Below are 24,465 nucleotides of genomic sequence, written 5' to 3' on the forward strand. Positions count from 1 at the left end.
ATATATCACGATTGTTGCAGATAATCCAAAATATTTATTTAAAACTACTTTGAAATTATAGTCATCTTAGAACCACCACTTCCTCTTGTTATTTTGGGTTATTAAAGGAAGTACATATAACACTATATCAGAATTTTGAAAATATCTTAATAACTATTTTACTATACTTAGTTTCCTTTGCAATCCTGCATGTTTAGTTTTACGTATTTGAAAACATTCTGGGAATGCCTTCACTGTGTCACCAAAAAGGTCCATGGCACAAAAAAGAACATCTGTCCTAAACAAAGTCATTAACATGACAGGAAGAGGGTACTTAATAACGAAATACATGAAGCTGACTTCAACAATTACAAATCTCAGGAAAGGTACAGACTGCTTCAGAATGTAATTACTGCAAGGAGTCAGAAAATCCACACTAATTGTATAATCTACCGTCTCACAGAAGACTGTATTTCCCACTATCTCAATTTTTATTATTGTACATACGCCAACCCAGACTCCAGTCTACAACAAGTAGTCAAGGGAAGAAAGATAGAGAAGGTAACTCATGCTGAGGATCCTCAAATGCAAACGTGACGTGCTTAGCAACTGGAAACCTGGTGGTAGCGGCTCTAGAGCACACTGAGTTCGTAGAGGTTGGCTGGCAAACCTAGAATTACAGGATGGTGATAAGTTGATCTAGCACTGTAGTTTAAAAATTTAGCTCAATGTGAAGAAGTCTGGTAAGAAGCCTGGGGTGCACAGAGCAGCCTTCCCAGTTTGTTTGACAACACTCAAATTGTGACTGGACCCAGAGACCAGTCGTAGGCTTACCATCCAAACAATAATGCGGGGAACAAAGAGCTTAAAAATATAAGTCAAATGAAAGGAAGTAGGATTATTGGGCATTAAAAAAAGTATGGGGCTAAGATACTGTTGGCCTCTGGACTTGCTCCCTGTGGTCTATCTTCCACATTGTTGTCTGAATGAATCATTCTAAAACACTGTAACTTTCTTGCTTAAAACCTTTCAATGGCTCTCCACTGTACTCAGGACCAAGACCAGGTTTAATAAGGTCCTTTATTATCTGGTTTTTCTAGCCCCACCTATTGGTATGCTTTTTGTATGCTATATCTCAGCCTACTTAACAATTTGCAGTTCCCTACCCTCTTGCCTCTAGGTCTTTGAGCATATTGTCCCCACTGCCTGAAACACTGCACCCACATTTTGCTTGGCTTTCCCTTTTCTTCCAGGTTTAAGCTTGGCTATCACTTCCTCCCAGGAGTTAGGGATCCTCCTATGTGCCCCCATAATACTCTATGCTTATCTAGTAACAGCATTTGTCACATTAATAATAAGTCTGTCTCCATCAGACTCTGAGCAACTGGAATCAGGCACTGGGTCTCATTGTAGTTCTATCACCTACCATACGCCCTGGCACTCAGGCTCTCTCTCAAGTGGTTGCTGAATGGTTAAATTGTGGATCTATAACAGGCAATCTGGGCAAAATCACTGCTTTGGTGTGGTGGTGGTAGTAACTAGAAATCTCTAGATCAATGATTCCCAACATGTGGTCCCAAGATACTGAAGAGTCCACAAAAATTAGAATGGAGCTATTTTATGTATTTAAAAAAGCATAAAATGGGTTTGGATCCCTGGGCAGTTGCAGACAAGCTGCAAACCCAAACCCAAACCCAAACCATAATAGAAATGGCTCATTTATTCAAGATAAAGCTAGACAAATAAGAAAGGGTAAATTGTTTGCTTTTGGCTGGAATATCGGCTCAAAATAACAATACAAAGTTTTATGTGCTGATCAGCAGCTCAGATTGCCTGAAGATCATCACAGAAATTTCTGAGACAACACTAAATAGACCAGATGATCTGGTAATTTCTGATTTACCAAAAAAATATATCACAAGTGAGAGGTGTCTATGAAGTGTGGTGAAAAGATTTGGAACCTGGGCCTAGATCATTCATTATGGCAATGACTACCATCTTTGTAATTGCCTGAATTAGTGTTTCTTAAATGAGACCTGAACCAAGAAGGACCTTAGGAATTTGGGAGGTTTGAACCAGAGACCCAAAGGTCTTGAGAATTTGCCTGGGACCAAGACAAGATTCTTAAGAAGATGCTTTCTGTGTAGTAGGAAGAAGATAATACCTGTTTCATGGAAACAAGGAGCTAAGTTGGGCTCATCCAAGAAGGGCAAAACTGTCATCTAAGGAGAAGTGGCCTGGAGGCTGATTTATTGCTTTGGTTGGGATTTTCGAGATCAGAAACTTCTATGTTATATAAATTTGGGGGTAGGGTGTGTGTGTGTGTGATTTTTTTCTTTTTTTAAAAGTAAAACATTTTTTTTTTTTGTCGTTTTTTCGTGACTGGCACTCAGCCAGTGAGTGTACCGGTTAGTCCTATATAGGATCCGAACCCGCGGCGGGAGCGTCGCCGCGCTCCCAGCGCAGCACTCTACCAAGTGCGCCACGGGCTCGGCCCAAAAGTAAAACATTTTTTGAAAATGTTTTTTTTTTTTTTTTGGCAGCTGTCCAGTATGAGGATCTGAGCCCTTGACCTTGCTGTTTGTTATCAAACACATTCTCCCAAGTGAGCTAACCAGCCAGCCCAAAATGTGTCTAGTTTTATCATGCTGAAACATAAAGGAAGAAGAGACAAATATTTAAGTGCCTATTAAATATAAAAAATGACTGGGAATTTCCATATACTGTATAAGGAATTGTCTCTTACAAAAAGAGGGAAAATAAGTTGTCTAAACTTGGACTAATACTTTGAAGAAGGAAGATATCTCAGGTGTATCTCATTTGGGAAGCAAAGAGAAACAAAACCAAAGTAAGGCAGAATATAGGACAATTGTACAGTTGCTTCTTCTTATCCAAATATTTCTTTATAATGTTTTGTTTTTTTAAGGGAGGCCTTTCCTAAGAGTGCGTTCTCTGACACCTATAAGACTTAAGCATTTTGTATATTTCCCCCTCAGTTTGCTTCACTGGGTGCAATGCAATGAAAACTGTGCCCGATTAAGGAATGTTAAGTATGCACTATGTATTGGAGACAAGATAACCAGGCTTTCTTTTTTTTTAAAAAAGGTAATTCCAGTACATTTCCCATGTTTTATAACTGTTTTCTCACAAAAATAAGAAAGAGACAGTAACTGCTTAGTAATTCCTCTTCTCTTCTCCTTCTGGATGTGGTGATGACTTTCTGACCCTCTATCTTCCAAATCTAGACAAACTATTTTAAAAACCAATATTTAAATTTTGTGACCAAAGTCTTACTTGCTTAGCTATTAATGTATTTTCTTTCGACTTCGAGAAAGCTGAAGACTAGGCTGTGGGGTGAATGTGTGACTGACTTTAATCAAGCCGTACTATCACTGCCCCTGTGGTAAAGGGAAGTATTGGTTTACAAAGTTATTTAACATTCCATGGTATAATGATACTGAATCATATTAAGATTCATTTATTATGTTACCTGATATCACTTATTTTTAAATCCATGTTATTGTTGGTAAAGAAATGGTAATAACACTAGTTTTTGCCAAGCAAAATCTATACTTAATTCTGCATCACAGGAGTCTAATTCTTATTGTCAAATGAAAAGTTTTCTTTGAAAATATCTTTACCTTACACTAGATATAGTATCTAATAGAGAAAAACAGTTCTTTGGAAAGACTTATCCAACAAAAACCTATAGCCTGTACAGAAGAACATAAAACATACTGCTGAGAGGTTCTTTTTGCTTCATTATGTTCCCTGTTCATCATATTATATAGCAATAGACACAAAACATTTCACAATTCTTTTCTAGGTTAGATAGCGGTAGGAGGGAAGATATGGAAAACCAGATACTCAAATTTCAGCATACAATTATTCAAATAAAATTTTAATGATTTCAGTTCAATACAACTGAAAATGTAGTGTCATTAAAGGCCATTTCCTGCTAAATTTCAAATTACATTAGTGGACCATTTCTGAGCAGAAGCATCATATCCTACTAAGTATTCAGCTTATTAACTAAGGTAACTGACATTACCATGTTAGGAGGTGGGCAAAAAAAATGATCAGCTCATAGAATTTGCCTAAGAAAGGTAAAAACCAAAAAAGCCAATACAAATAACAATTAAAGTTACTACAGATATTAGTAAAATAAAAATGTGATCCCAAACATCCATCTCTTAAATTACTAGAAAAAAAAAAATACAGGTAAAGTTACAGCAAATACAGTCTTCACAGATTTGGGTAACTTTATTTGCATTTTATAGTGATTTCTTAAGGCCTATATCCAATGAAATCATTTTTAAAAGCTCTATGAGGAATGAAAATTTAGATGTCTATTACATTTTTCGCTTAAATTTCTGAATGAGCAAGATTCACTTTTGTAGGCAGAGGCCCTGCTTCTTCATAAGCTTCAGTTTTAGATCTAACAACCACAAGAGAAGAAGTTGGATATCTGTTTAGCTTTTGTTCATTCACAAATTCCAAGTCACCATAGATACTCAGCTTCTGCAAAAGAAAATCAACGCACATTAGTAATTTGGATAATTAGGAATCTCTCCGAGTAAGTGTTCAAATAACAGTTTAATCTATGGATACTTGGTAAAAAAAAATTCTATAAACATCTTCGAGAATGACAAATGCTTTTTACTTAAAGTGTTATATGTGATTCAGCTCCCAGTGAATAGCCAGAGAAAGCTTTTCTGCATGTCCTAGCTTAAAATCCTTAGAAGTGTAACAACTGATATCAAGAAAAATTGCTGGGTTTAAACGGAGTTAGTGTGGTCATTCCAAGAGCACTGATGCTGAATGTTTAATTACTGCTTTAAGAGATCAAGTCCTTTAAGATCTTAGCTCTTTTACTGAGTTGTAAGATAATTTGGTGCAGGTTTTTCTGCTACTAAATGTTTTAACATATATTGAAAATGATACTTGATATTTTATTTATTTTTTTGCAATATTTTTATTTTTAAATTTATTTTTGGTGGCTGGCCTGTATGGGGTTCTGAATTCTTGACCTTGGTATTATAACACCATGCTCTAACCAACCAAACTAACTGCCCAGTCCTGTGTGCTATTTTCAAAGGCTGTGAGAACAAAGAACATACAAAAAATACTAACACTGATTGAAAGGTCTTAAACATATAAAAGCTCCTCAAATTGTTGCTATTATATCCAAGAAGATACTAAAACAAAAGAATAAAAGCATAAGACAGAATCACTGCAAATGTCATAAAACTCGCGGGAGAATAATGGTAATATAATATCTTTTGAGAGTAGGTCTAGTTAGATGTATGTCCATCTCCTAAAAGTAGAAAAGCAAAGTGAAAACTCTTTACTAAGAAATGGGCTAAGCTGGCTGGCCAATTAGCTCAGCTGGTTAGAGCACAACCTTGTAATACCAAGGTCAAGGATTTGGATCCCTGTACCAGCCAGGTACAAAAAAAAAAAAAGAAATGGAATAGATTTTGTTGTTAATTAACTCATACAGCAACCTATCTCTGAATCCGTAAAGCACTGACATCATTGGCATGGCAACCGACTAGATTATAAAGCAAGAACCACACAGAAGTACTTGATGTCGGGAAGGTGCTTTCAGAAGATTCTGAATAAAGAGCATCTTCAAGAGTTTATCAAAATTGATACATGCTACAACATGGATCAACCTCGAAAACATTACACCAAATGAAAGAGGCCAGTCACAAGAGACTAGATATTGGTTGTCTAGGGTTGGGTGGTGGTAGTGGTGGTGCTGCAGTTGCATGGGAGGAAATGGGGAGTGACTAATGAGTACGGGTTTTCTTACCGGGGTGATGAAAATGTTCTAAAAGTGACTGTCACAATGGTTGCTTACTTGAACATGTTTCTGAAGTGGTATACTTCACTATATTGTCTCAAGGCAATGACTATCCTGCAACAAAGAGGTGCTCCAGTACCTTATGCTTTTCCAGTAAGAGAATATCTTCAAGATAAATTGGACATGGAGCTGATACAGTGTGGCCTCCTTAAAACTCAGAATTAACATGGGGCACTGTGAAAGATAAATGTTCCCGACACTACCTAACAACATTGAAAGACCTTGAAACAGCAACTTCAAACATCAACATGAAAGAACCTATCTAGAAAGAGGAGAAGGAAGGGGGATTGAGGAGAGGTTGGTCAAAGGATATAAAATTTCAGCTTGAATTTCAGATAGGAAGAATAAGTTCAGGAGATCTATTATACGACATGGTGACTATAGTTAGTAACAATATATATTTGAAAATTGCTTAATGAGTTGATTTTAAATGTTCTCACCACAAAAAAAACAGTATGTGAGGTAAAGGATATATTAATTAGCTTGACTTAGCCATTTCATGATATATTCATATATCAAAACATGTTGTAAATGCATACAATTTATATAATTTATACATAAATACATACAATTTAAAAAATTAATTAATTTTTAATAAAAGAAGAATAGGGAGAAAGTAAAATCTGTGCAGAGAAGTGGATGGGAACATATGTATAATCTGGCTGTTATGTACAGTGATTTTGTGGCTACTGTGTATACTCAAATTATCAATCAAATATAAGAATACAATAGACATTATCAAAAGTATTAACTTGGGAAGTCTATTACCCAAATACCTTTATGAAAAAAATTACTTAAGAAACTTACAGCAAAAGTAAAGAGGAATCCCTAAAGAAAAACAACATACAAGAAACAGTGGCAGTTGAGATGACTTAGAAAATGGGAAGAAAGCTACAACAAAACAAAAGGATCTGTTAAGGGGAGGTATTTGGAAGACTCTTCTGGGAAAACTTAAAATAATTCATGTTTATATTTGCTTTTACATGATTCTAATCACCAATCACAGTATTTGGTTCTATTGTGAATATTTATATAATCATAATACTGTAAATTCTGTCTACTGGATTTTACTTTTTCAAACTAACCTACAGACAAAACATGGAAGTATAAATATAGAAAAATATTTATATTTTATTGTTGTGGTCATCTAATGAGAATTGAGAGAGTATGGGAAAAAAGGGAGAGGAAAGCAGTAATAAGGTTTCAACAAAAATTTATAAAGCAATCATAAAAGTATACAAAATAATAATACCCATTACAAAAATCAGAAAGTGAGGACAGGATGGTGAGGTGGGAAATAGTATAAGGGAACTAAATTCCTCATCCTTCAGTAGGAAGATACCAGATAATGTTGAAAGTTGCTAAAACAAAAAAGTGAATATAAAATTTAATAATGGTAACTACCTGGAGAATTTTTTAAAAAACTACTGACTGTGGTTCATCTAAGGAGTAAGGAAGAGAAAGACTTAATTTTATGTCACAAATATGCTTTAACTTGTAAAAGTTAAAAAATAAATTCCATCAGTAGATATGTACTTGGGCTTGAGGCCTTGCTTTGCCACTAACTAGTTAGGTGATCTTGAATGTTATCTTTTCTAAGACTCAGTTTCATAAAAATTTGGATTAAGAAGCTGTACCACTTACATTGTCTTCTGATTGTCTAACTCTGCTATGTGACTCAAAGTTTCTAAAGGACATGGTTCTTGGTCTTATTCTCCATTGTATCTCCAATTCCTTGAACAGGGCTTGGCACATAATAGGTTATCCCTAATGTATGTGATTTACTAATGTGAATGGTATTTAGAGTCTTCTTAAACTCTTTGTAACTGATCATATGAAATCAGACAATCGTGGTCTTGACAAATAGCTTAGAATACTGCTCTTCTAAGGCAAGAATAAAGGAAGCACACAGATAATGACATAACACCGAAGTAGCATCTATCATCAACCTCTACTGCTATAACAAATTTCTGAGGCTGCCTGGTCTCTCAGAACTATCTAATACTGCTGAACGCTGCTGTCAATCTTCAGTGAAAACTTTTAATTTCTATTTTTGGCGGCTGGCTGGTGTGGGGATCCAAAACCATGATCTTATTACCCATTCTTCAAAGTTCAAGACAGGACCCCCATTATCTAAAAGCCTTCTCTGACAATCACAGCACATAGTCTTTGCTTTCCTTAACACTTTATACAATTATTGTTTGTGCCACTTAAACACCTTATCAGTCATAGTAAAGATGGTATACAGAAAAAAACACAGTTGTTGTCAATCTCAGGACATGAATTTAATTCTAGCCTCAATACTTTCACTGTTATGCAATCCCAGGAAGGTTACCTGGACTTTGTAAAGCTGTTTTTTTCATCTGTAAAATGGATAATAAAACTTGCTGTAGAATATTGTTGGATGTTGGACTGACATACCAGATATATGAAAATATTTTAGGTTCTATTTTCATTTCCCTCCTTTCTTCTTCTCTCTTTTTTTTAAATTGGTGGCTGGCTGGTAAAGGGATCTGAACCCTTGACCTTGGTGTTAATCGGCACCACACTCTACCAGTGAGTTAACTGGCAGCCCCTTTTCTCTTTTTTTCTATGCCACTTTGGAGGCACAGGAGAACTAAAGTTTATTTTAGTTGGATTTGATGTCAACAGACACTATTATCCTATATTTAGTTATATAGGTTTATTTTCCCAAAACAAAAATCCTTTACCTTAACAATTATGTTTCTTGGGCCAGTTAAATTTTAATTATCAAGGAAGTCACAATAGTCTTCCATCTCTCTCAGGGTTAGATACCAGAATACAATAACTCAAAATGAAACACTCCAGCCTTACTGCTTCTAAAGCAGCAATTAGGGGCTGGCCAGTTAGCTCAGTTGGTTAGAGTGCAGTGTTATAACATAAAGATGAAGGGTTCGAATCTCTGAACCACCCAGCAACCAAAAAAAAAAAAGCAGCAATTACTCCCTAACATTTGTGGCAATTAATTTAAAGTTGTAAGCGGTTCTACAAATATTCTGTCCTATATACCACCTTAGAAAGTGATGCCAACAGGTTCTTTATCAGTCTCAGAGAACCAGAGAGAAATCCTTTACTCAAGCTAGTCAACCTTTATGTCACTATGGTAGTTAGCATCACAGAAAACTGGGAACTGATTCCTGTGTTACAAATTTTCATGTGTGCCAACCTCAACTGGATTAAAACCACCAAAACTTCTCTCATTCTTTTAGTAGAAAGTCCTTGTTTTTCTAATTAAATAAGGCAATTAAAATGATATCACATGGCTCAGGCTTCAAATGGCCCACGGTTAGAATTAATTTTACCTCAGAGGGAACATACTGCTCCACAGCTGTAGCAACAGTAGCACAACAAATCCAGAGCAATACCATCACCGAGAGGATAAGAGTTGTAGTTAAAATCCACCCAGAGTTACTGAAAGAAAAAAAAGGCATATTAAAACTTCATAATATAATAGAAGATTCTTAATAATTAAAGGTAATCAACCTCATATACTTTGCTTAATTACACAATTAAAACTTTGTGTACTATCTTTATTCTGTTTTTGGGTTTTGTTTTTTTTTTTTGGTGGCTGGCCTGTATGGAGATCTGAACCCTTGACCTTGCTTGGTCTTACAGCATCATGCTCTAACCAACTGAGCTAACCAGCCAGCCCTAAGTTATTTTTGTTTTTCTTTTAATCTTTGAAACTATTAAAAAAACATATGTATAGAAGAAAATAGTATAGTAATAGCTATTACATTATGGTGGTATGATGTCCTTTCCTCCATTTCTAAAGTTTCTGTAACATGGCTATATCAGTTTTATAATAATAATAAATCAGACATACCGACTTTCTGCTAAATATACAAAATTAAACCAAATTACCATCAAGAGTATATTCTAATTACTAAATGAGATAAGGCGAATGAAATTGTCCTATAAATTAAACAGTTACACAAAATGTAGCATATTATTTTGCAAGGTATTATGATGATACTTGCTTTAAGAAAACCCGATATCCCAAAAAGTTAAGGTATAGAACAGGTAAACTACATAATGATTCTTTGTTTTATAAAAGAATTCATCATAGGCTTCCTGAAGTCAGCTTTCCTAGAACTTTTCAAGTATTTAATTTGCAACAATTTACTTACACTTCAATTTAAAAGAGCACATCTATTCATATTATAAGGCATTCTATAACCATTACAGTATATCTTAGTAAAGAGATAGTTATATTTTCCTTATGATTAAAATATCTTAAGGTATAAGGCCAGCTATGAGAATCAGCAACTGGAGTTCTCTTTTTCATAGCTGACCTATTAAGATTCAAACAACAGGAAAAAGTCAAGCTATTGGCCAGTATGGGGATCCAAACCCTTGACCTTGGTGTTGTAACACCACGCTCTAACGAACTGAGTTAACCAGACAGCCCTCAAGCTGAATATTTAAGAGTCCAATTCTGAAAAACTGTGAAATACAGATAGTCCCTAATGTTCAACCTCTGCTCAACGAACACTAAAAAAAGATCTTTACTTACCACCATAACACATTCTCTTGGTAGTTTGCCAACACTTGAACATGCTAAGGAAATGGTATGCACAGTCATTGTCTCAGCAAAAGAAGTGGACTTTGGGAGAATGCATTGCATCTAAAAGCAGGGAACTCCAATATGATGCTTTAAATATTTCAACTTAGAAAGATAATAGAAAAATATTTTTAATGAAAAAACACCCACTTTCTCCTACATGTTTCAGCCCTAACCTGGGGTACCACGGAATTTTTTTTTTTTGGCGGCTGGCCGGTATGGGGATCCAAGGTACTAACAAATTTATTTCCATGAAATGAAAAGGATGTATTTGATTCCTGGATTCCAGTAGCAACTAGTTAAGCCAGAAAACTGGGGCTCGTCTTAGAGTCCATCTTATTCCTCAACCTCTACAACAAAACAATCACCGAATCCTACAGATCTCAACTGTCTCCATTATCTCCTGTTCTCCTTGTCCACTGCCCTAGTTCGGGCCTTGTAATTTCTTGCCTGATTTATTAAGACTCTCCAAACTGGTCTTCTAATCAATTCTTCACATAGAGGCTTCTTCCTGACACTTATAAGTGACAGCAATCATCATTTTGATGTTCGTAATTTCCATGTCTGTCTATACTTGAGGACTCCATAGAGGAAAAGACTGAACATCTTTTCTAGGTCTCAAGTCCCTAGCACAGTGCCTGGCATACAATAGACTCTCCAAAAAGAAATGACAAGTGAAAAAATGAGTGTGACCTCAATTTCCGTTCTGGAGATAAGGGTGTCTCCATAACAGTTATGAGGTACAATAAAAGGAAGCACTGTAATAATAGTCAGAAGACTAGATTCCACTAACTGGCTGGGTGATCTTGTATGTAATCATGGAAAAAGCATGACACTTTAGGAAGTAGGTAGCTATGGCTGAAAAGCATGAGTTCAAGATGTAAAATTAGAAAAACTAGGTTTGAATTTTAACACAGTGTATTTATAACCTTGGGAGTAGACGACTCACCTCTTATCCACCTACATATCACATGGCATTGTTCTAAAAGTCAAATGAGATCAGTGAGGGCAAAAGCATTTTTAAAGTAATACATTTTAAGGGCCAGCCCGTGGCTCACTTGGGAGAGTGTGGTGCTGATAACACCAAGACCAAGGGTTCAGATCCCTATACAGGGATGGCCGGTTAGCTCACTTGGGAGAGCGTGGTGCTGACAACACGAAGTCAAGGGTTAAGATACCCTTACTGGTCATCTTTAAAAAAAATAATAATAATACATTTTATTTAAATGAAGGATACTATTATAACTCATGTTTAGGAATAAATCTCTAGTTAACAAAGTTAGTTGTTTCCTAATATAAACATTTACAAAATTACTTTTAACATGTTAGATTTAAAAAAACAACATAAAATATAATGACAAAATGTTACAGGGCAATCCATAAGTTGCCAGTAAAGTGCCAAGTAGTTCCATAGGGAGAATAAATTGTAAAGTAAGATTAGATGATTACTTAGGTTTCACAGAATTATCAAACTGCAACAAAAATCCTAAATACTGGAGAGCAAAAAACTGCCTTTTTGTACAAGGTCAAAAACAGGTTCAGAAATGAAAGGAAGATAAAATTTAAAATTAAATCCTCATTTTCTCAGTCTAAACATTTTGCTTAATAAAAGGCATTAATTTTTAAATTCCATATAACTATTGATATCTGATAAAACCTGTCAAGAAACTATTTCTATCACAAGGAATTACAGGAAATATGCAGTTTGAACTACTGCAGTGTTACACTTGAGACAGAACAGGCCACTAAAATGTACACATTGTGAGGTGAGGACTTGTTTACTGCTATAATGAAGTGCTTGGCTTGGTATCTGACACAGAGCAGATGATAATCAACAAATAATATAGCCCACTGTCCTTCTCTCTCCTTTTTGGGGGGAGGGTGGGTTCACATCAGAACTCTTTGGAGGAGAAGAATGCATACTTTGATAAAACCCTCTCACCCTCAGAAGGCCTGATATTCCTTCCTAGGAGTGCATAAGGTACCCATTAGTTCCATGTGCCCACTATCCCGTTACCCCTAAGAATCCCTGGCATAGAGTTGACATTCTTTAGTATAGCATACAAAGCCCTTCTTAATCTATAGTCCTTATCTCTCTCCTCTAGCCTCATATCTGGCCATGCAAATAAAAACAAAAATAAAAATCCATTCCCCAAACCATTTGGACATACTTTAAATTAAAGCTTAATTTAAATGTCTGGAGAAGCACATTTCTTAACATAACTCAAGGAAACCTAACAAGAAGAGAGCTCTGTGAAAAAACTACCTGCTAGTAGTATGTATATTAACATCACATTAAACAGACTAAAATATCTGAAAGTACAAGTCTGGTTGGGAAAAGGTAAAAAGAGTTTTTTTACTTTTGAGCTACTGATATAGTTTAATAAAAGCCAGATTTTATCTATTATATACATAATAAAGAGGAATACATACAGAGAGAAGCATCTTAAAAAGCCATCGCTTTCTCCATCTTCAATATAGTTCCTGTGTGCTTGTGAACTCATTTGCAGATCTGCTGAAATAACGTACAAGTTTATGATATTCTATATCCCAAAAGCTAGTCTCACATGACTTATAGATATACATATTCTATGTATACATATATATATATTCTATAGCTATCCAACGGCCTTTATAAGTGTAATTTGATACATTTTGTAATGCCTGCAAGTTCATCTTGCATATCGAAATCAAATGGATATTCTACCACATTATGGATTTTCTGTTTTATTTTCAAATTCTTATTGACACTGATGCTTTCTATTTAATTACTGTGGGCTTGAATAATAAAATCTGGTTAATCCTAATTTAATTAAAGTTAAAGATGGTCTTATGTTACATGCTATCATTATCCACCTGCTCTCACCCACCAATATAATTAGAAGGTTAATTAAATCAGTATCTAAAATGAGATATGAGCTAGTAAACTTGAAAAGGTAAGCTCTGCTTTAGCTTGATGTTTAGGTTCATATGAGCTAAAATTCACTTATAACATGGAAATAAGAATAGACTAGGGACTGTAATTTGGGGGTAGTTTCACTGTTTGGTTAATTTATTGGGAAATATTGGAATATTTGACTAGTTCATACTCAAAACATCCTTTGAAGCGAACTGTTTTTAGAATAGTGGTTCTCAAAGTGTGGTCCCAGATCAGCAGCATCAGCAAGATCTGGAACTAGTCAGAAATGCAAATTCTTGGATCCTCTCACAGACCAATTAGAAACTCTGGAGGTAGGGTCCAGCAACCTGTGTTTTAATAAGCTCTCCAAATTCTAATGCACATTAAAGGTTGACAACTATTGTCTTAGAGATTATCTGTTCACCTTCCATCATAAGAAAAAAAAAAAAAATACTACTACTCTACTACAACCAGGTTTGACTGCTAATGTTTTTATTCAAACTACTTAAAATAAGACTTACAGGACATTTTGCTTAAAGATGATTCTCTCAAATTTGTAGGCTCCTGATCCAACTGTGGTGCATACTGAATTTCTGGCTTAGACTAAAATGATAATGAAAGCAATTAAGTCATTTGTACTTAAGCTTTTTTCAGTAACAAGTTCTATAACACATCATCTTTACAAACATTTAAATTCAGAAAAAGTAACAGAAGTATGGTATAAAAAATAAAACACATTAACCACAATATATTTTAATTGCACTTCCTAAACATCAGATCCAGTGCCTTGAAAAGAACAGACAGATTTCTGGCATCATCAACTGTTGAGTTTAACTTCCTGACAGCATTAAAGAAAAACAGAGGGAGAGAGGGACAAATTATGACATACTGCATTAACTACTACCATAACCTGCAAAAATGAGTTTTAATTCTAGTTGATATGGAATAATTTAGCAGGCTGCCAAAACTTTTGGCTAAACAAATATCATCTCTATTTTTCCTTTCTGAAACATTCCATACTTCCCTAAGTATGAGCAATTCATAAATTATAGCCAAACACTCTATCTTCTATATAGCTCTGATCCTCTGGAATGGGAGTTTCTCCATCCCAGTTACATTAAAGTTTACATAAATGGTTAGAGAGAAACAGAGCTAATCTCACATCTAAACAGGGATAAATGAGGGCTCCACTCTGAGAATCAACTAAAGCTTTAGGGTAAGTAGCTTCAGAACTTAAAAATGAATTTAAAGAGAGAAAATTCCTGTGTTTTACTTACTGCAAAATTAAGTACAGAGGCTCAGGTTGCTGAAAATCACATATTTGGCTGGCTGGTTAGCTCAGATAATTAGAGTGTGGTATACTAACACCAAGGTCAAGGGTTTGGATCCCCATACCAGCCAGCCACCAAAAACAAACAAACAAACAAACAAACAAAAAGTCACATACTAGCCATACAGTAAGCCACTCAATTAGCAATAATAATTAATAGGTTTATTTTAGTTATTACCTGAGAGGAAGACAGTGCCACAACATAATTTGTTGGTTAGTAAATTTGAGGAATTGAACTGCTTAATTAAAAGGAAGACAGCATGACAGGGTGGTATATGGGCTTTGGGGCTAAACTGCCCTGAGTGTGAAGCCTAATTCTCTTACCGACTGGCAGTGTGACCTTAAATAAGTTAGACTCTCAGGTTCCTCATCAATAAAATAAGGATAATATAATCTTATAAAGCTGAAGAATTGAGATAACATATGTAAAATGCCTAGTACACTAGAACCTTCAAGAAACAGCAGCTATTATTATTATAATATTACACAGTAAATAATGAGATGGGAGAAGTTACCACTCTAGGAGGCAAAATGCTTCTTCAAGTTCTCTTATGAGAGTATGAGGAAAAGCACTATAAACAACTAAAAATTATGTCATACCATTTTTCTCTAATATCCATATGTGATCATATGTGTGTCACTACTTATTTTTAAAGTATATTAATTATTCTTATCTCCCATATCTAAAAATTTCATTTTATCAATTTAACCACTATAAAATTTAGGAGACTCAAAATTCTGGTTAGATAAAACCAATAGGCTTTAGATAAGTTTTCCAATGGACAAAGGAAATAGTAATCACACTGTGTCCTGATGCCCAGTGTTTACATGTAGGCCAAATAAGAAACAATTATTTGATGATAAATATTTGTAACTGATTACACGGTTCTATGCCAAGACACTCAATTAAGACATTCACAGTTGTTGGTATTTAGACGAATTTATGAAGCACAGTTGTCACCTGGAATATAACTATTTTTCCATTATCAGCTTGAAGATAAAAAGTCCACGAAGAGGTTATGAAGCTCTGTGCAGAGTCCATCATGTCACTCCAGAACGATCTCACCAGAGTTAGAGGGAAGAGTAGATGCATTTTTGGCATCAGGGACATGAGCTAAAATAAATAAATAAATCATGAGAAATAAATTATTTTTTATACTCATTATATGTACATTTAAGAGAACATAACCAAGATTCCTCAAATCCTTACTGGGACAGGGTATAAACAATTAAATGAATCTACCATAATTATTAGCATTAGAGTAAACTACTAGTTATCTATCCAAATTAACTATGGTAAAGCCTAAAATTCCAGGTTACTTTAATTTGCCAATAAACACACTTATAAGCTACCTGTCACCTCTATAAGAATAACAGGCTTCTGAACCAGGTCCAAAAAGATAGACACTCTTAAGATTTCATTAAATAAGGACTAGCATAGCCTCCAGAGATAGAAGGAGAAGGGACAAATCATACCATTCTCATCTTTAATGCTTTCATGTAGAATAAATCATGCTATAATGAACATCAGTGGGAAAGAGGAAGGAAAAAAACTCAATCAACAACATATGCATAAAATGTGAGACATCTGATAACAGGGTGGGGTGAGGGGAGTATCTACAGGCTGAATATACGTAGTAAGCTACTGATAAGATTTTTTTTCTTTTTTTCTTTTTGACCAGTAAGGGGATCGCAACCCTCGGCATGGTGTGGTCTGCACCACGTTCAGCCAGTGAGTGCAGCAGCCATCCCTATACAGTATCCGAACCCGAGGCCTCGGCGCTACCAGCGCTACACTCTCCCGAGTGAGCCATGGGACCAGCCCTTACTGATAAGATTTTAACATTAATTGGTATCATCTGTTCTTCGATTCTGATTTGACTTATATAGAGCACTGGGCCCTTCTAGAGCACAAGTGTGAGATGCCACTTGCTGAACTCTAGGGATAGCTTTGGTTCTGCTACATTAGAGGCATCATAGGGTAGTAGAGAGCAGTTTTCAGAATCAGAAGATCTGTATTCAGGATCCAATTTCCCCACTTAATAGCTATTAAACCTTTCATTGATTAATTTACAGAACAGGTATGTATTGAGATTATGAATTTAGAGATCAGGAACCATATGTGTTTTATTCATCAATGTATACCTGTGTTTAATCTGCATAATCTATACAGGACAGAGGTTAAACACAGGGTAATATGTGTATATGGGGAGAGGCACCTAACCCAAACTGGGGTGGATGGGTGGTTAAGAAAGTTTCACAATGGAAATGACACCTGCCTGGAGTCAAGGATTCGCGAAGAAGATAAGGAGTAGAAAAAACAGAAAAATAAATAGCATGTCATATTATAAAAATTAAGAACTGTTCAGTATGTACACAATCAAGAGAAAAGGAACTTAAATATTTGAAATGTTTAATGGCTCTTAAACATTTGAAAATATGTTTATCTTTTGAGTTTTGTACTGTGACTATATCTCCTATATCTTAATTAATAAAATTAAGAAACTCTTCCTAGTATATATGGAGTATAAAGTATAAGGGTTAAGTAAGAGATGGCATTGGAGAGGGAATCAAGAGCTAGGTTGTGATGAGCAGTTTGAACTTAAATCTATATGTAATTGGGAGCTACTGAATTACATAAGATAGGAGAATGACATGATGAAATTTCCATTCAGAAAAAAAATATGGACACAGAGGAAAGGATGGACTAGAGAGGGTTAAAGTGGAAAAACAATCTGGAAGTTAATATATATATGAAATGACGGTGATCTGAGTTAAGGCAATGGCAGTTGGGATGGAGAGAAGGGACTCTGAAAAAACAATTTCTCTGAGCCTCAGTTTTTTCACATGTAAGATGGGAATAATATCTTCACTGGACTCTGAGAAGAAAGAAAATGAGACTATGGATATAAATATTATTTTTAACAGTAAAGCATTATACAAAACTATTATTCAATCGACTTTTCTATTTGCAAACATAATTTTGTCTGCTGAACACTAAATATAAAATATAACATTAAAGTAGGATTAAGTGGGCAAAAAACACTTCAAGCAATATAAGTCAGTGATATCTAAGCAGGCAATTTTGAAAGGCAGTATTGCTTCGTACTTGTTCTTGTCTCAATTCAGCAAACGGCAGCTGATTCTGGCAACCGAGATGGCAAGCATACTGCTCATCAGATTGGGAATATGCTTCTGTACATGCTGTTAAAGAAAAATAGTCAAATTAAAAAAAGAGAGAGAGAAAGAAAAAAAAGGAGGAAGAATAGAAAAGAAAAAGATTTGGCATTTTATAAAGAAATTTCTTATACTAAAAGCATTTCATCATTATGAATCTCCAAATTTGGTAACACTAGGAAATGCATTATTTTAAAAAAAACCTCATATTGTCTCCCTCCTACAAGTCAAATGTTTCAGGTATAAATCTATTAATCATAACACCCAGGCTCTGACTACAAGATGATATTCATATAAGGGGATACTCATGTTTAAGGTTTGTGTAGTGGAAAAAGCATTGGACTGGCATCCTGAAAATGCCATTGAAAGTTTTGGCTCTATCATCTGTTGGCTGTGTATGTGACCTGGGCGGAGTTGTTTAATCTCTACTGACTTCTATATGTCTAAAATAGTAATACCACCACCTACTGCATAAAGTTGAATGAAATAATGTATTTTAGTGATTTACCCAAAGATATGGTATTACTGTTAAGAACTGGATCATTTAGTTGAGAAGTAAGGGTATTCACATGGTAAGGGGAAAATAAAATGAAGCAATCAGTTTAACACTCTAAATTCTAAGAAAACTGTACTAGAAAACGTCCTACAGCAGATGTTTTAAAATCGAAATGGGTCTCTACCAGATATACTCTGTTCATTTAGTTCATTAAAGCCATTTCTTCCTTGTGATCTAACACTTCCTCATTAAACAATTTAATTTTTCTTCTCAACTCAGTCATGCACTTGTAATACACGTCTCAGACGTGGTAGATAATAAACCGAACAGCATTATGCATACCTAAAGATGGCCAGTTAGGAGACTTAACCACAAAAAAAGGTTATGATATCACAGAAGACTGGATGTGAGCCATGGTACTGAATAAACAGTGTAATGAATGGAGAAAATTCCACTATAGTTCTTTAAAAACTTAAATATCAACTGTGTCCTAATTACAGGTTTCTCTTATTAAACATCTCTTTCAGCAAAAGATAAGAATAGTGGTTTAAAAGATGACAAAGCCTCTGGTTAATTCTTTTCCTGGCATGACCAACAAAGAACATACTATTAAATACTGAGTCAAGGGCCTGATTCAGTAAAAAACTTGGAGCTAAGTCAACTAACATATGACTGAAAGGTTCTGGAAAATTATACTACCCGTGAAAAGGTAGTGATAAATTATGAGTTGGGTAATTACTACTGCATTTGTCTAAACAGAATGCTTGCTTAAACAAAGGCGTCCTATCCATAGTACAAAACAAACGCTCTCTCAATAGATAAAATTTAAAGTGCATGATACTTATAGCATGATACTTAAATTCTAAATTATTAATAATTACAATATGTTCATTAATAATTATGATATGTTAAACGACTAGTTTAAACAGTATGTTTGTCATTTTCTAACGAAAATACATAATAACACAACTCAAAAAAAACACCAATGTTATATACAGTTGAAGATATCAGCATAGCATCTTACCAGATTCACATTCCAGTTTGGTCCGATTTAAATCAATTCCATCATCCACAAACTGACAAATTGAAAAGAGCCTGCAACCTCTCTGACATGCATACAATTCTTCTTCCTAGGGAGTCCAAGAATAGGGAGGATTACCAAAAAATAGTATTTTTCTCTCAGGAGAAAAAAGGGCAAGAAAGCAAAGTTAGTAGGGTTTATAATAAACCATCCAATAAGTTTCATAACTGAAGGAGAAAAAATGATAGGAGCCAGGAAATACCCAAGAACTCTGCCATATAAAGAGGATTTAGTCCCTTATTCTAAAAGTGATACCAAGAAAAAAGCCTAGTGGGTTAAAAATACCACCATTTTTCCATATTCTGTGGTCACAACTTATGAGGAAAAAAAAATTAAATAAAAATTACAGTGACATAATCAGAACTTTAAGGTAGAAAGGACTAAACAAGTACCCTAGGACCAATGGCATATTTCTGCCACATCCTGTTTATATAAATCACCAGGCTTATCAGGAAAAGTATTATAACTAGCTTCACATGGCAAATGGTAACACAAAAGCCCTGACAAAATGAGGTATACACCTACAAAATGCTTATATGAAAGGATTTTTTAAAACTTGGCTTACTTGAACTGAAAACACAAACAAGAGCAACAATGTGATGGATGGGAAAGGTCATTGCAACCAGCCAGACCTGGATCAAACCTTTTAGGTGAGTCACTGCACAAGTTACTTTACCTGTCTAGATCTCAGTTTTCTCATCATGAAAGGAGACGATAACTTAATTATCTCCAAACTCCTCAATAATTCTGGATGATAGTTACGCCTAGTACAGTGCCTGGGACACAGAAGATGCTTAAGAAATGGTACTAGCGCTAATCATAATAGATTTTAAAAATAGAAACCAACAATTACAGACATCATTGTATATGTGTGGGAAACCAGGATAAGATGGACATATAATTCTTCATTTCTAGAAAATATTAACTACTTAATGAGACTAATAACAATGTCTTCAACAGGTTTTTCTTTAATAAAATACCTATAGTGTTTGAAACAAACTACTGCACATGGGGGAGCCCCTTCAACTTACTGTGTGATCCACTGTGTACAAACTGGCAGGCACCTAATAAGGAAACAGCATGTGCATATACCAGTTAGCAACCAATGGAATACAAAGGTATGCATTTCTTTCCAGCAAGGATTAGTAAAATTTACGCAGCAGCAATGATCCATTAAGAGATGATTGTAATCTAATATAAAGTAATCTTTATTATACAACTCTGAAGGTAGCACATTTTTGGATCTCATTCTAGCTGCATTTATTGTTAAGGTGAAACTGAAAGAATTTTATCAATTAACAGAAATTTCATACCTGAGTAGCTTTTGTAGGCTTCATAAAATAGGTAAAGAATGCTCTATGTCTCTGGAGCACCACATACTTCCTTTCCTTACATTGCACTTGGAAGCATGAGCTCATTAGCATGAGCTATACCATATACGATTTCATTTTCAGATATGACTTCTTTTGTTAAACCAACCCAATAAGCCATCCAGTACCAACTTCAGAAAACTGTATGGCATGGTGAAAAGAGCCTAGGTTCAGGAACCAGCCCTGGTTTGAAGCCTGGTCTCACCACTTATTCTGCATAACCTTGGGCAAGTTACTTACTCTCTCTGAGCTTCAGTTTCTTTCCTTGTAAACTGAGAACAATACTCTTAAATCAGTCTTGAATATCGGAAGGATTAGACATTTATATCCACATAGCATTACTATTATGTTGTACTATCTAATAGACATAACATTAATTATATATTTAATGAGCACCTATAATGTGCCAGGTACCATGCTTACACCAGGCACAGAGAAGGCACTCAATTGGTAGTTATTAAGAACCATACCGTAATTCCAAGTATTTCATGTTCTATAATAATATTCTTCCAAGTAAATATTTCATGCCCTCTCTATCCCAAATGACTGGCAAGCTTATATAAAATGTATCTCCTCTGATTTACGGCACAGGGAAATGATGCTCCCTACAGTACTGAATACCATCTAAGTAATTAGAAGGTCCTTCAACAATACTATCCATAGCTTCTATATGCATTTTCTTCTCTTTAGCTAAGTCAAGCTAACTATTCTCTCATTATTTAGTACTACTAATACTATACACACCAGATTTTATAACATGTAAACAAAGAAATTACCTGTAGCTGCGTGTTAGACACTGTGCTAAGGATGTCACAGATGTTATCTTTAATTCTCATACTAGCTCTGTGAGGTGACAAAATGAAGCCATGAGAAGTTAAGTGACCAGCGAGGACATACAAATAGCAGTAGTGGAGCTGGGAATGGAACACAGATTTCTATGGTTCCAGAGACCACACTCCTTTAAAAAATGACCAGGCTGGCTCTAATTAGCTTTGTTATTAATATGACTTACATCTTTTGTATTTGAACCCAGACAAACTATGCAATTGTATTTATGAAGACAGTTAAAAGATAAAATAATTTAAAAATAACTACTTACAAACAGGTATTCTACTTTCTTGCAACAGATAATTAATTCTGAAAGAGTCATTAAAATGAGATTTCTATCTGCCAGTTACAAATATCTGAGAGAGGCTAAGTGAGCCTGTAAATTCATCTAATTTCTTATAACACACACTGCTTTTTCTAGAACCGCAAACCACAATAATTAGGAGAAGGGCTAACGGAAATCAGCGAAATAAATAAATATTTTTAATACAACTTTTAAGAGGCAGCATAGTATAGCTAGTTTTAGGACTGAATCTCTACGCTACTATTTCTTGAGTATGTGACCTTGAGTAAGTCACTTACCCTTTCAGAGCCTCAATTTCCTCAACTGTAAAATCCTCCTTTGCAGGATGGTTGTGAGAATTAGAGATAATGGTATAATTCTCTCATCATGCTGACTAACAGCAGAGAGTCAAGAAATTTTAAGTCCTGGACATACATGGGGCCAGATGATTTAGAGTTCCTGGTGAGAACAGCTTTAAAGAATAAGTAAAAATGATTTCTAGATATCACATCAATTGTTAGAAAATATCAGATATTATAAAAGTACCTGAAGGTTCCAGGAATGTATATCCTTTCAGATTAATTATTTTCCCAGTATTCTGGTTCACACTACAAATTTGCTAGGAAAATCTCAAAAAAAAAAAAAAAAAAAAAAAAAGGAAACACTAGGAAAATAAGTCTCCGCCCAATTCCAGGCGAAATCGATATTAATGAGTTTCTTCATCCAATCCTCCTAAAGGTGTGAAGTTTATAAGAAGAAAATAATGTAGTTAGGGGCAGCATTCATTGATTTAAGTCTGGAAATCAGAATTTCTCATTTCTCTCTTGATTGCTATATTAATCTCTGACTCTGAAAAATTTAGGATAATCCCCTCTCTCACACTTTTTTTTGGGAAATTGATAATCCTTATGCGATGTAAAATCTAGCAGTAAACAAAATATGAGAAGTGGTAGCATTTAGAACTTTTCAAAGTATGGAACTTCCTAAACTTCACTGGAACTGTCTTGACAGCAACTTTGTAATTTAAGAGAGCAAAGAGTGCTAGCCACAACGGTTAAGCAAATAGCATACAAGGAGAAAAAGACCAGCAACAACAGCAAAAGTTCTTATAAAGTAAGTGGGGGGAGGGGCAATATGCCCAAATTATATATGAGGAAGCTGTGGGAGAGTCAGCAAGCACTTTAGAATGTTGAGTAAACAGAGTTCTCAAAAAGCAAACGAAACAACCTGAGGAAGTGGACAGAATTAAAAGAAAAGCTGCAGTTGAGGGGGAGTGCGGAGTGGGGGGGGGCAGGCAATGAGAGTAGGGTCACTCCTCTCGGTAAAGTGGGAACCCCCTTCCGAGGGCAGTCTGGTTTCTTTACCCACTCCACGAATTCCCCGTCTTCTGCACTGAGTGGTAAGTTTTTTGAAGGCAGAAAACTGCTTCTTCTCTAAGACTTCCCAGTTCCAAGTGACAGCGTCTTGCACACAGTAACAGCACAGGCGGAAGACCATTCCTGGGGTCTCACAACTCCTTGGGCTGACTTCCTGACACTTTTCATGCTACAGTGGAATTATCTACTTGTCTGATTCCCCGAACAGACTGTGCTCCTGGCCTGGAAAGGAGCTCAATAAACATGGGTGATGAATTAATCTTTTGTGGACTCACGTATCTGCGCCTCCCTCCCCACCCCGCTTCCGCTCCTTCAAGGTAAGGACCCCTCACTAATCACCCACATCCTCCTCTCTCCGAGTGCTCGACTCCTCTGCAGAAGGCAAGCTCCAAGGGAAAGGGATCATGTCTTATCAAATCTTTGTGTCCCCCAACCTATCACAGAGGAGTGCAGTACAAACTTCCGGTAATTACAGCAGGAACGGGGTGCAGGCAGGATTAGGGAGGAAAACGGGAGCTACACAGGTGGGAGACAGCAGTTGAAGGACGGATTCAATCGCCAGGTTCCCAGAGCCGACGTAGGTGTGGGGAGCTGAGAGATGGGCAGCTAGGGAAGGATCGCAGCCCGGTTCCGACGGGCCCTACCTTGGGGTAGGTGTGCAAGGGGTAGGTCAACTGACAGGCCCGGTGGCAGGACGCCGTATCGCCCAAGACCGAGTCAAACGCTTCGGCCGAAGCGGTCCCCGAACCTCCGGCCAGGGCCACGGTCTGCAGCAGCAGCAGCAGCGGCGGGAGCCTCAGTTGGGCCCTGACCCAGAGGCTCCCCTTCGGCGCCGCCATTTTGTTCCCCTCTATCACAGCAGCTCAGCTTGCTGCTGTTTTCTTTTCAGGGTTTCCTCCTCCTTCCGGGGCCAGCTCCTTCCCCGCCCCACCAGCCGCCGCTTCCGCCTCAGCCGTTGCTTCGGTTTAGCCCTGACCCGCCCGACACCGCCTCCTGCCCCACCTCTGGGATTACGAACTCCTCCTAGGCTGGTGTGAGGGGTTGTATCCAACCATCGCGAGAATTGGCGTCCCCGGCTCCTCCCCTTCGCGGGGCAGGCTGGGGCGTGTAGTTTTCCCTGGGCGGGAAGCGCTCGGCACGGTCGGGATGGTTGGTCTCCGAGAACTACAGCCACCCGGGTTGCGCCCTCCGC

General features: G+C 36.3%; 1 protein-coding gene across 4 annotated transcripts; it reads right to left on the minus strand.

Moving 5' to 3' along the window:
• Positions 1–3,861: 3,861 nt before the first annotated feature.
• Positions 3,862–24,252, minus strand: TMEM59 (transmembrane protein 59). 4 transcript variants are annotated; one of them, XM_063106226.1, is made up of 9 exons: positions 23,918–24,252; positions 20,448–20,480; positions 19,360–19,465; positions 17,772–17,866; positions 15,624–15,776; positions 13,854–13,935; positions 12,867–12,948; positions 9,172–9,280; positions 3,862–4,500 (listed from the first exon to the last, which is right to left on the minus strand). In XM_063106226.1, the coding sequence occupies exons 1-9, from the start codon at positions 24,110–24,112 to the stop codon at positions 4,345–4,347; spliced, it is 1,011 nt and encodes a 336-aa protein (XP_062962296.1). In that variant the 5' UTR covers positions 24,113–24,252; the 3' UTR covers positions 3,862–4,344. The 4 variants fall into 4 exon arrangements, with proteins under 4 accessions (XP_062962296.1, XP_062962297.1, XP_062962298.1 ...); XM_063106227.1 differs by having other exon boundaries at positions 12,867–12,945; positions 23,918–24,250; XM_063106228.1 differs by lacking the exon at positions 20,448–20,480 and having other exon boundaries at positions 23,918–24,250.
• Between the last annotated feature and the right edge of the window lie 213 nt (positions 24,253–24,465).

The sequence above is a fragment of the Cynocephalus volans genome, chromosome 8 (genome assembly GCF_027409185.1).
Source record: "Cynocephalus volans isolate mCynVol1 chromosome 8, mCynVol1.pri, whole genome shotgun sequence".
In the NCBI taxonomy this organism is placed as follows: domain Eukaryota; kingdom Metazoa; phylum Chordata; class Mammalia; order Dermoptera; family Cynocephalidae; genus Cynocephalus; species Cynocephalus volans.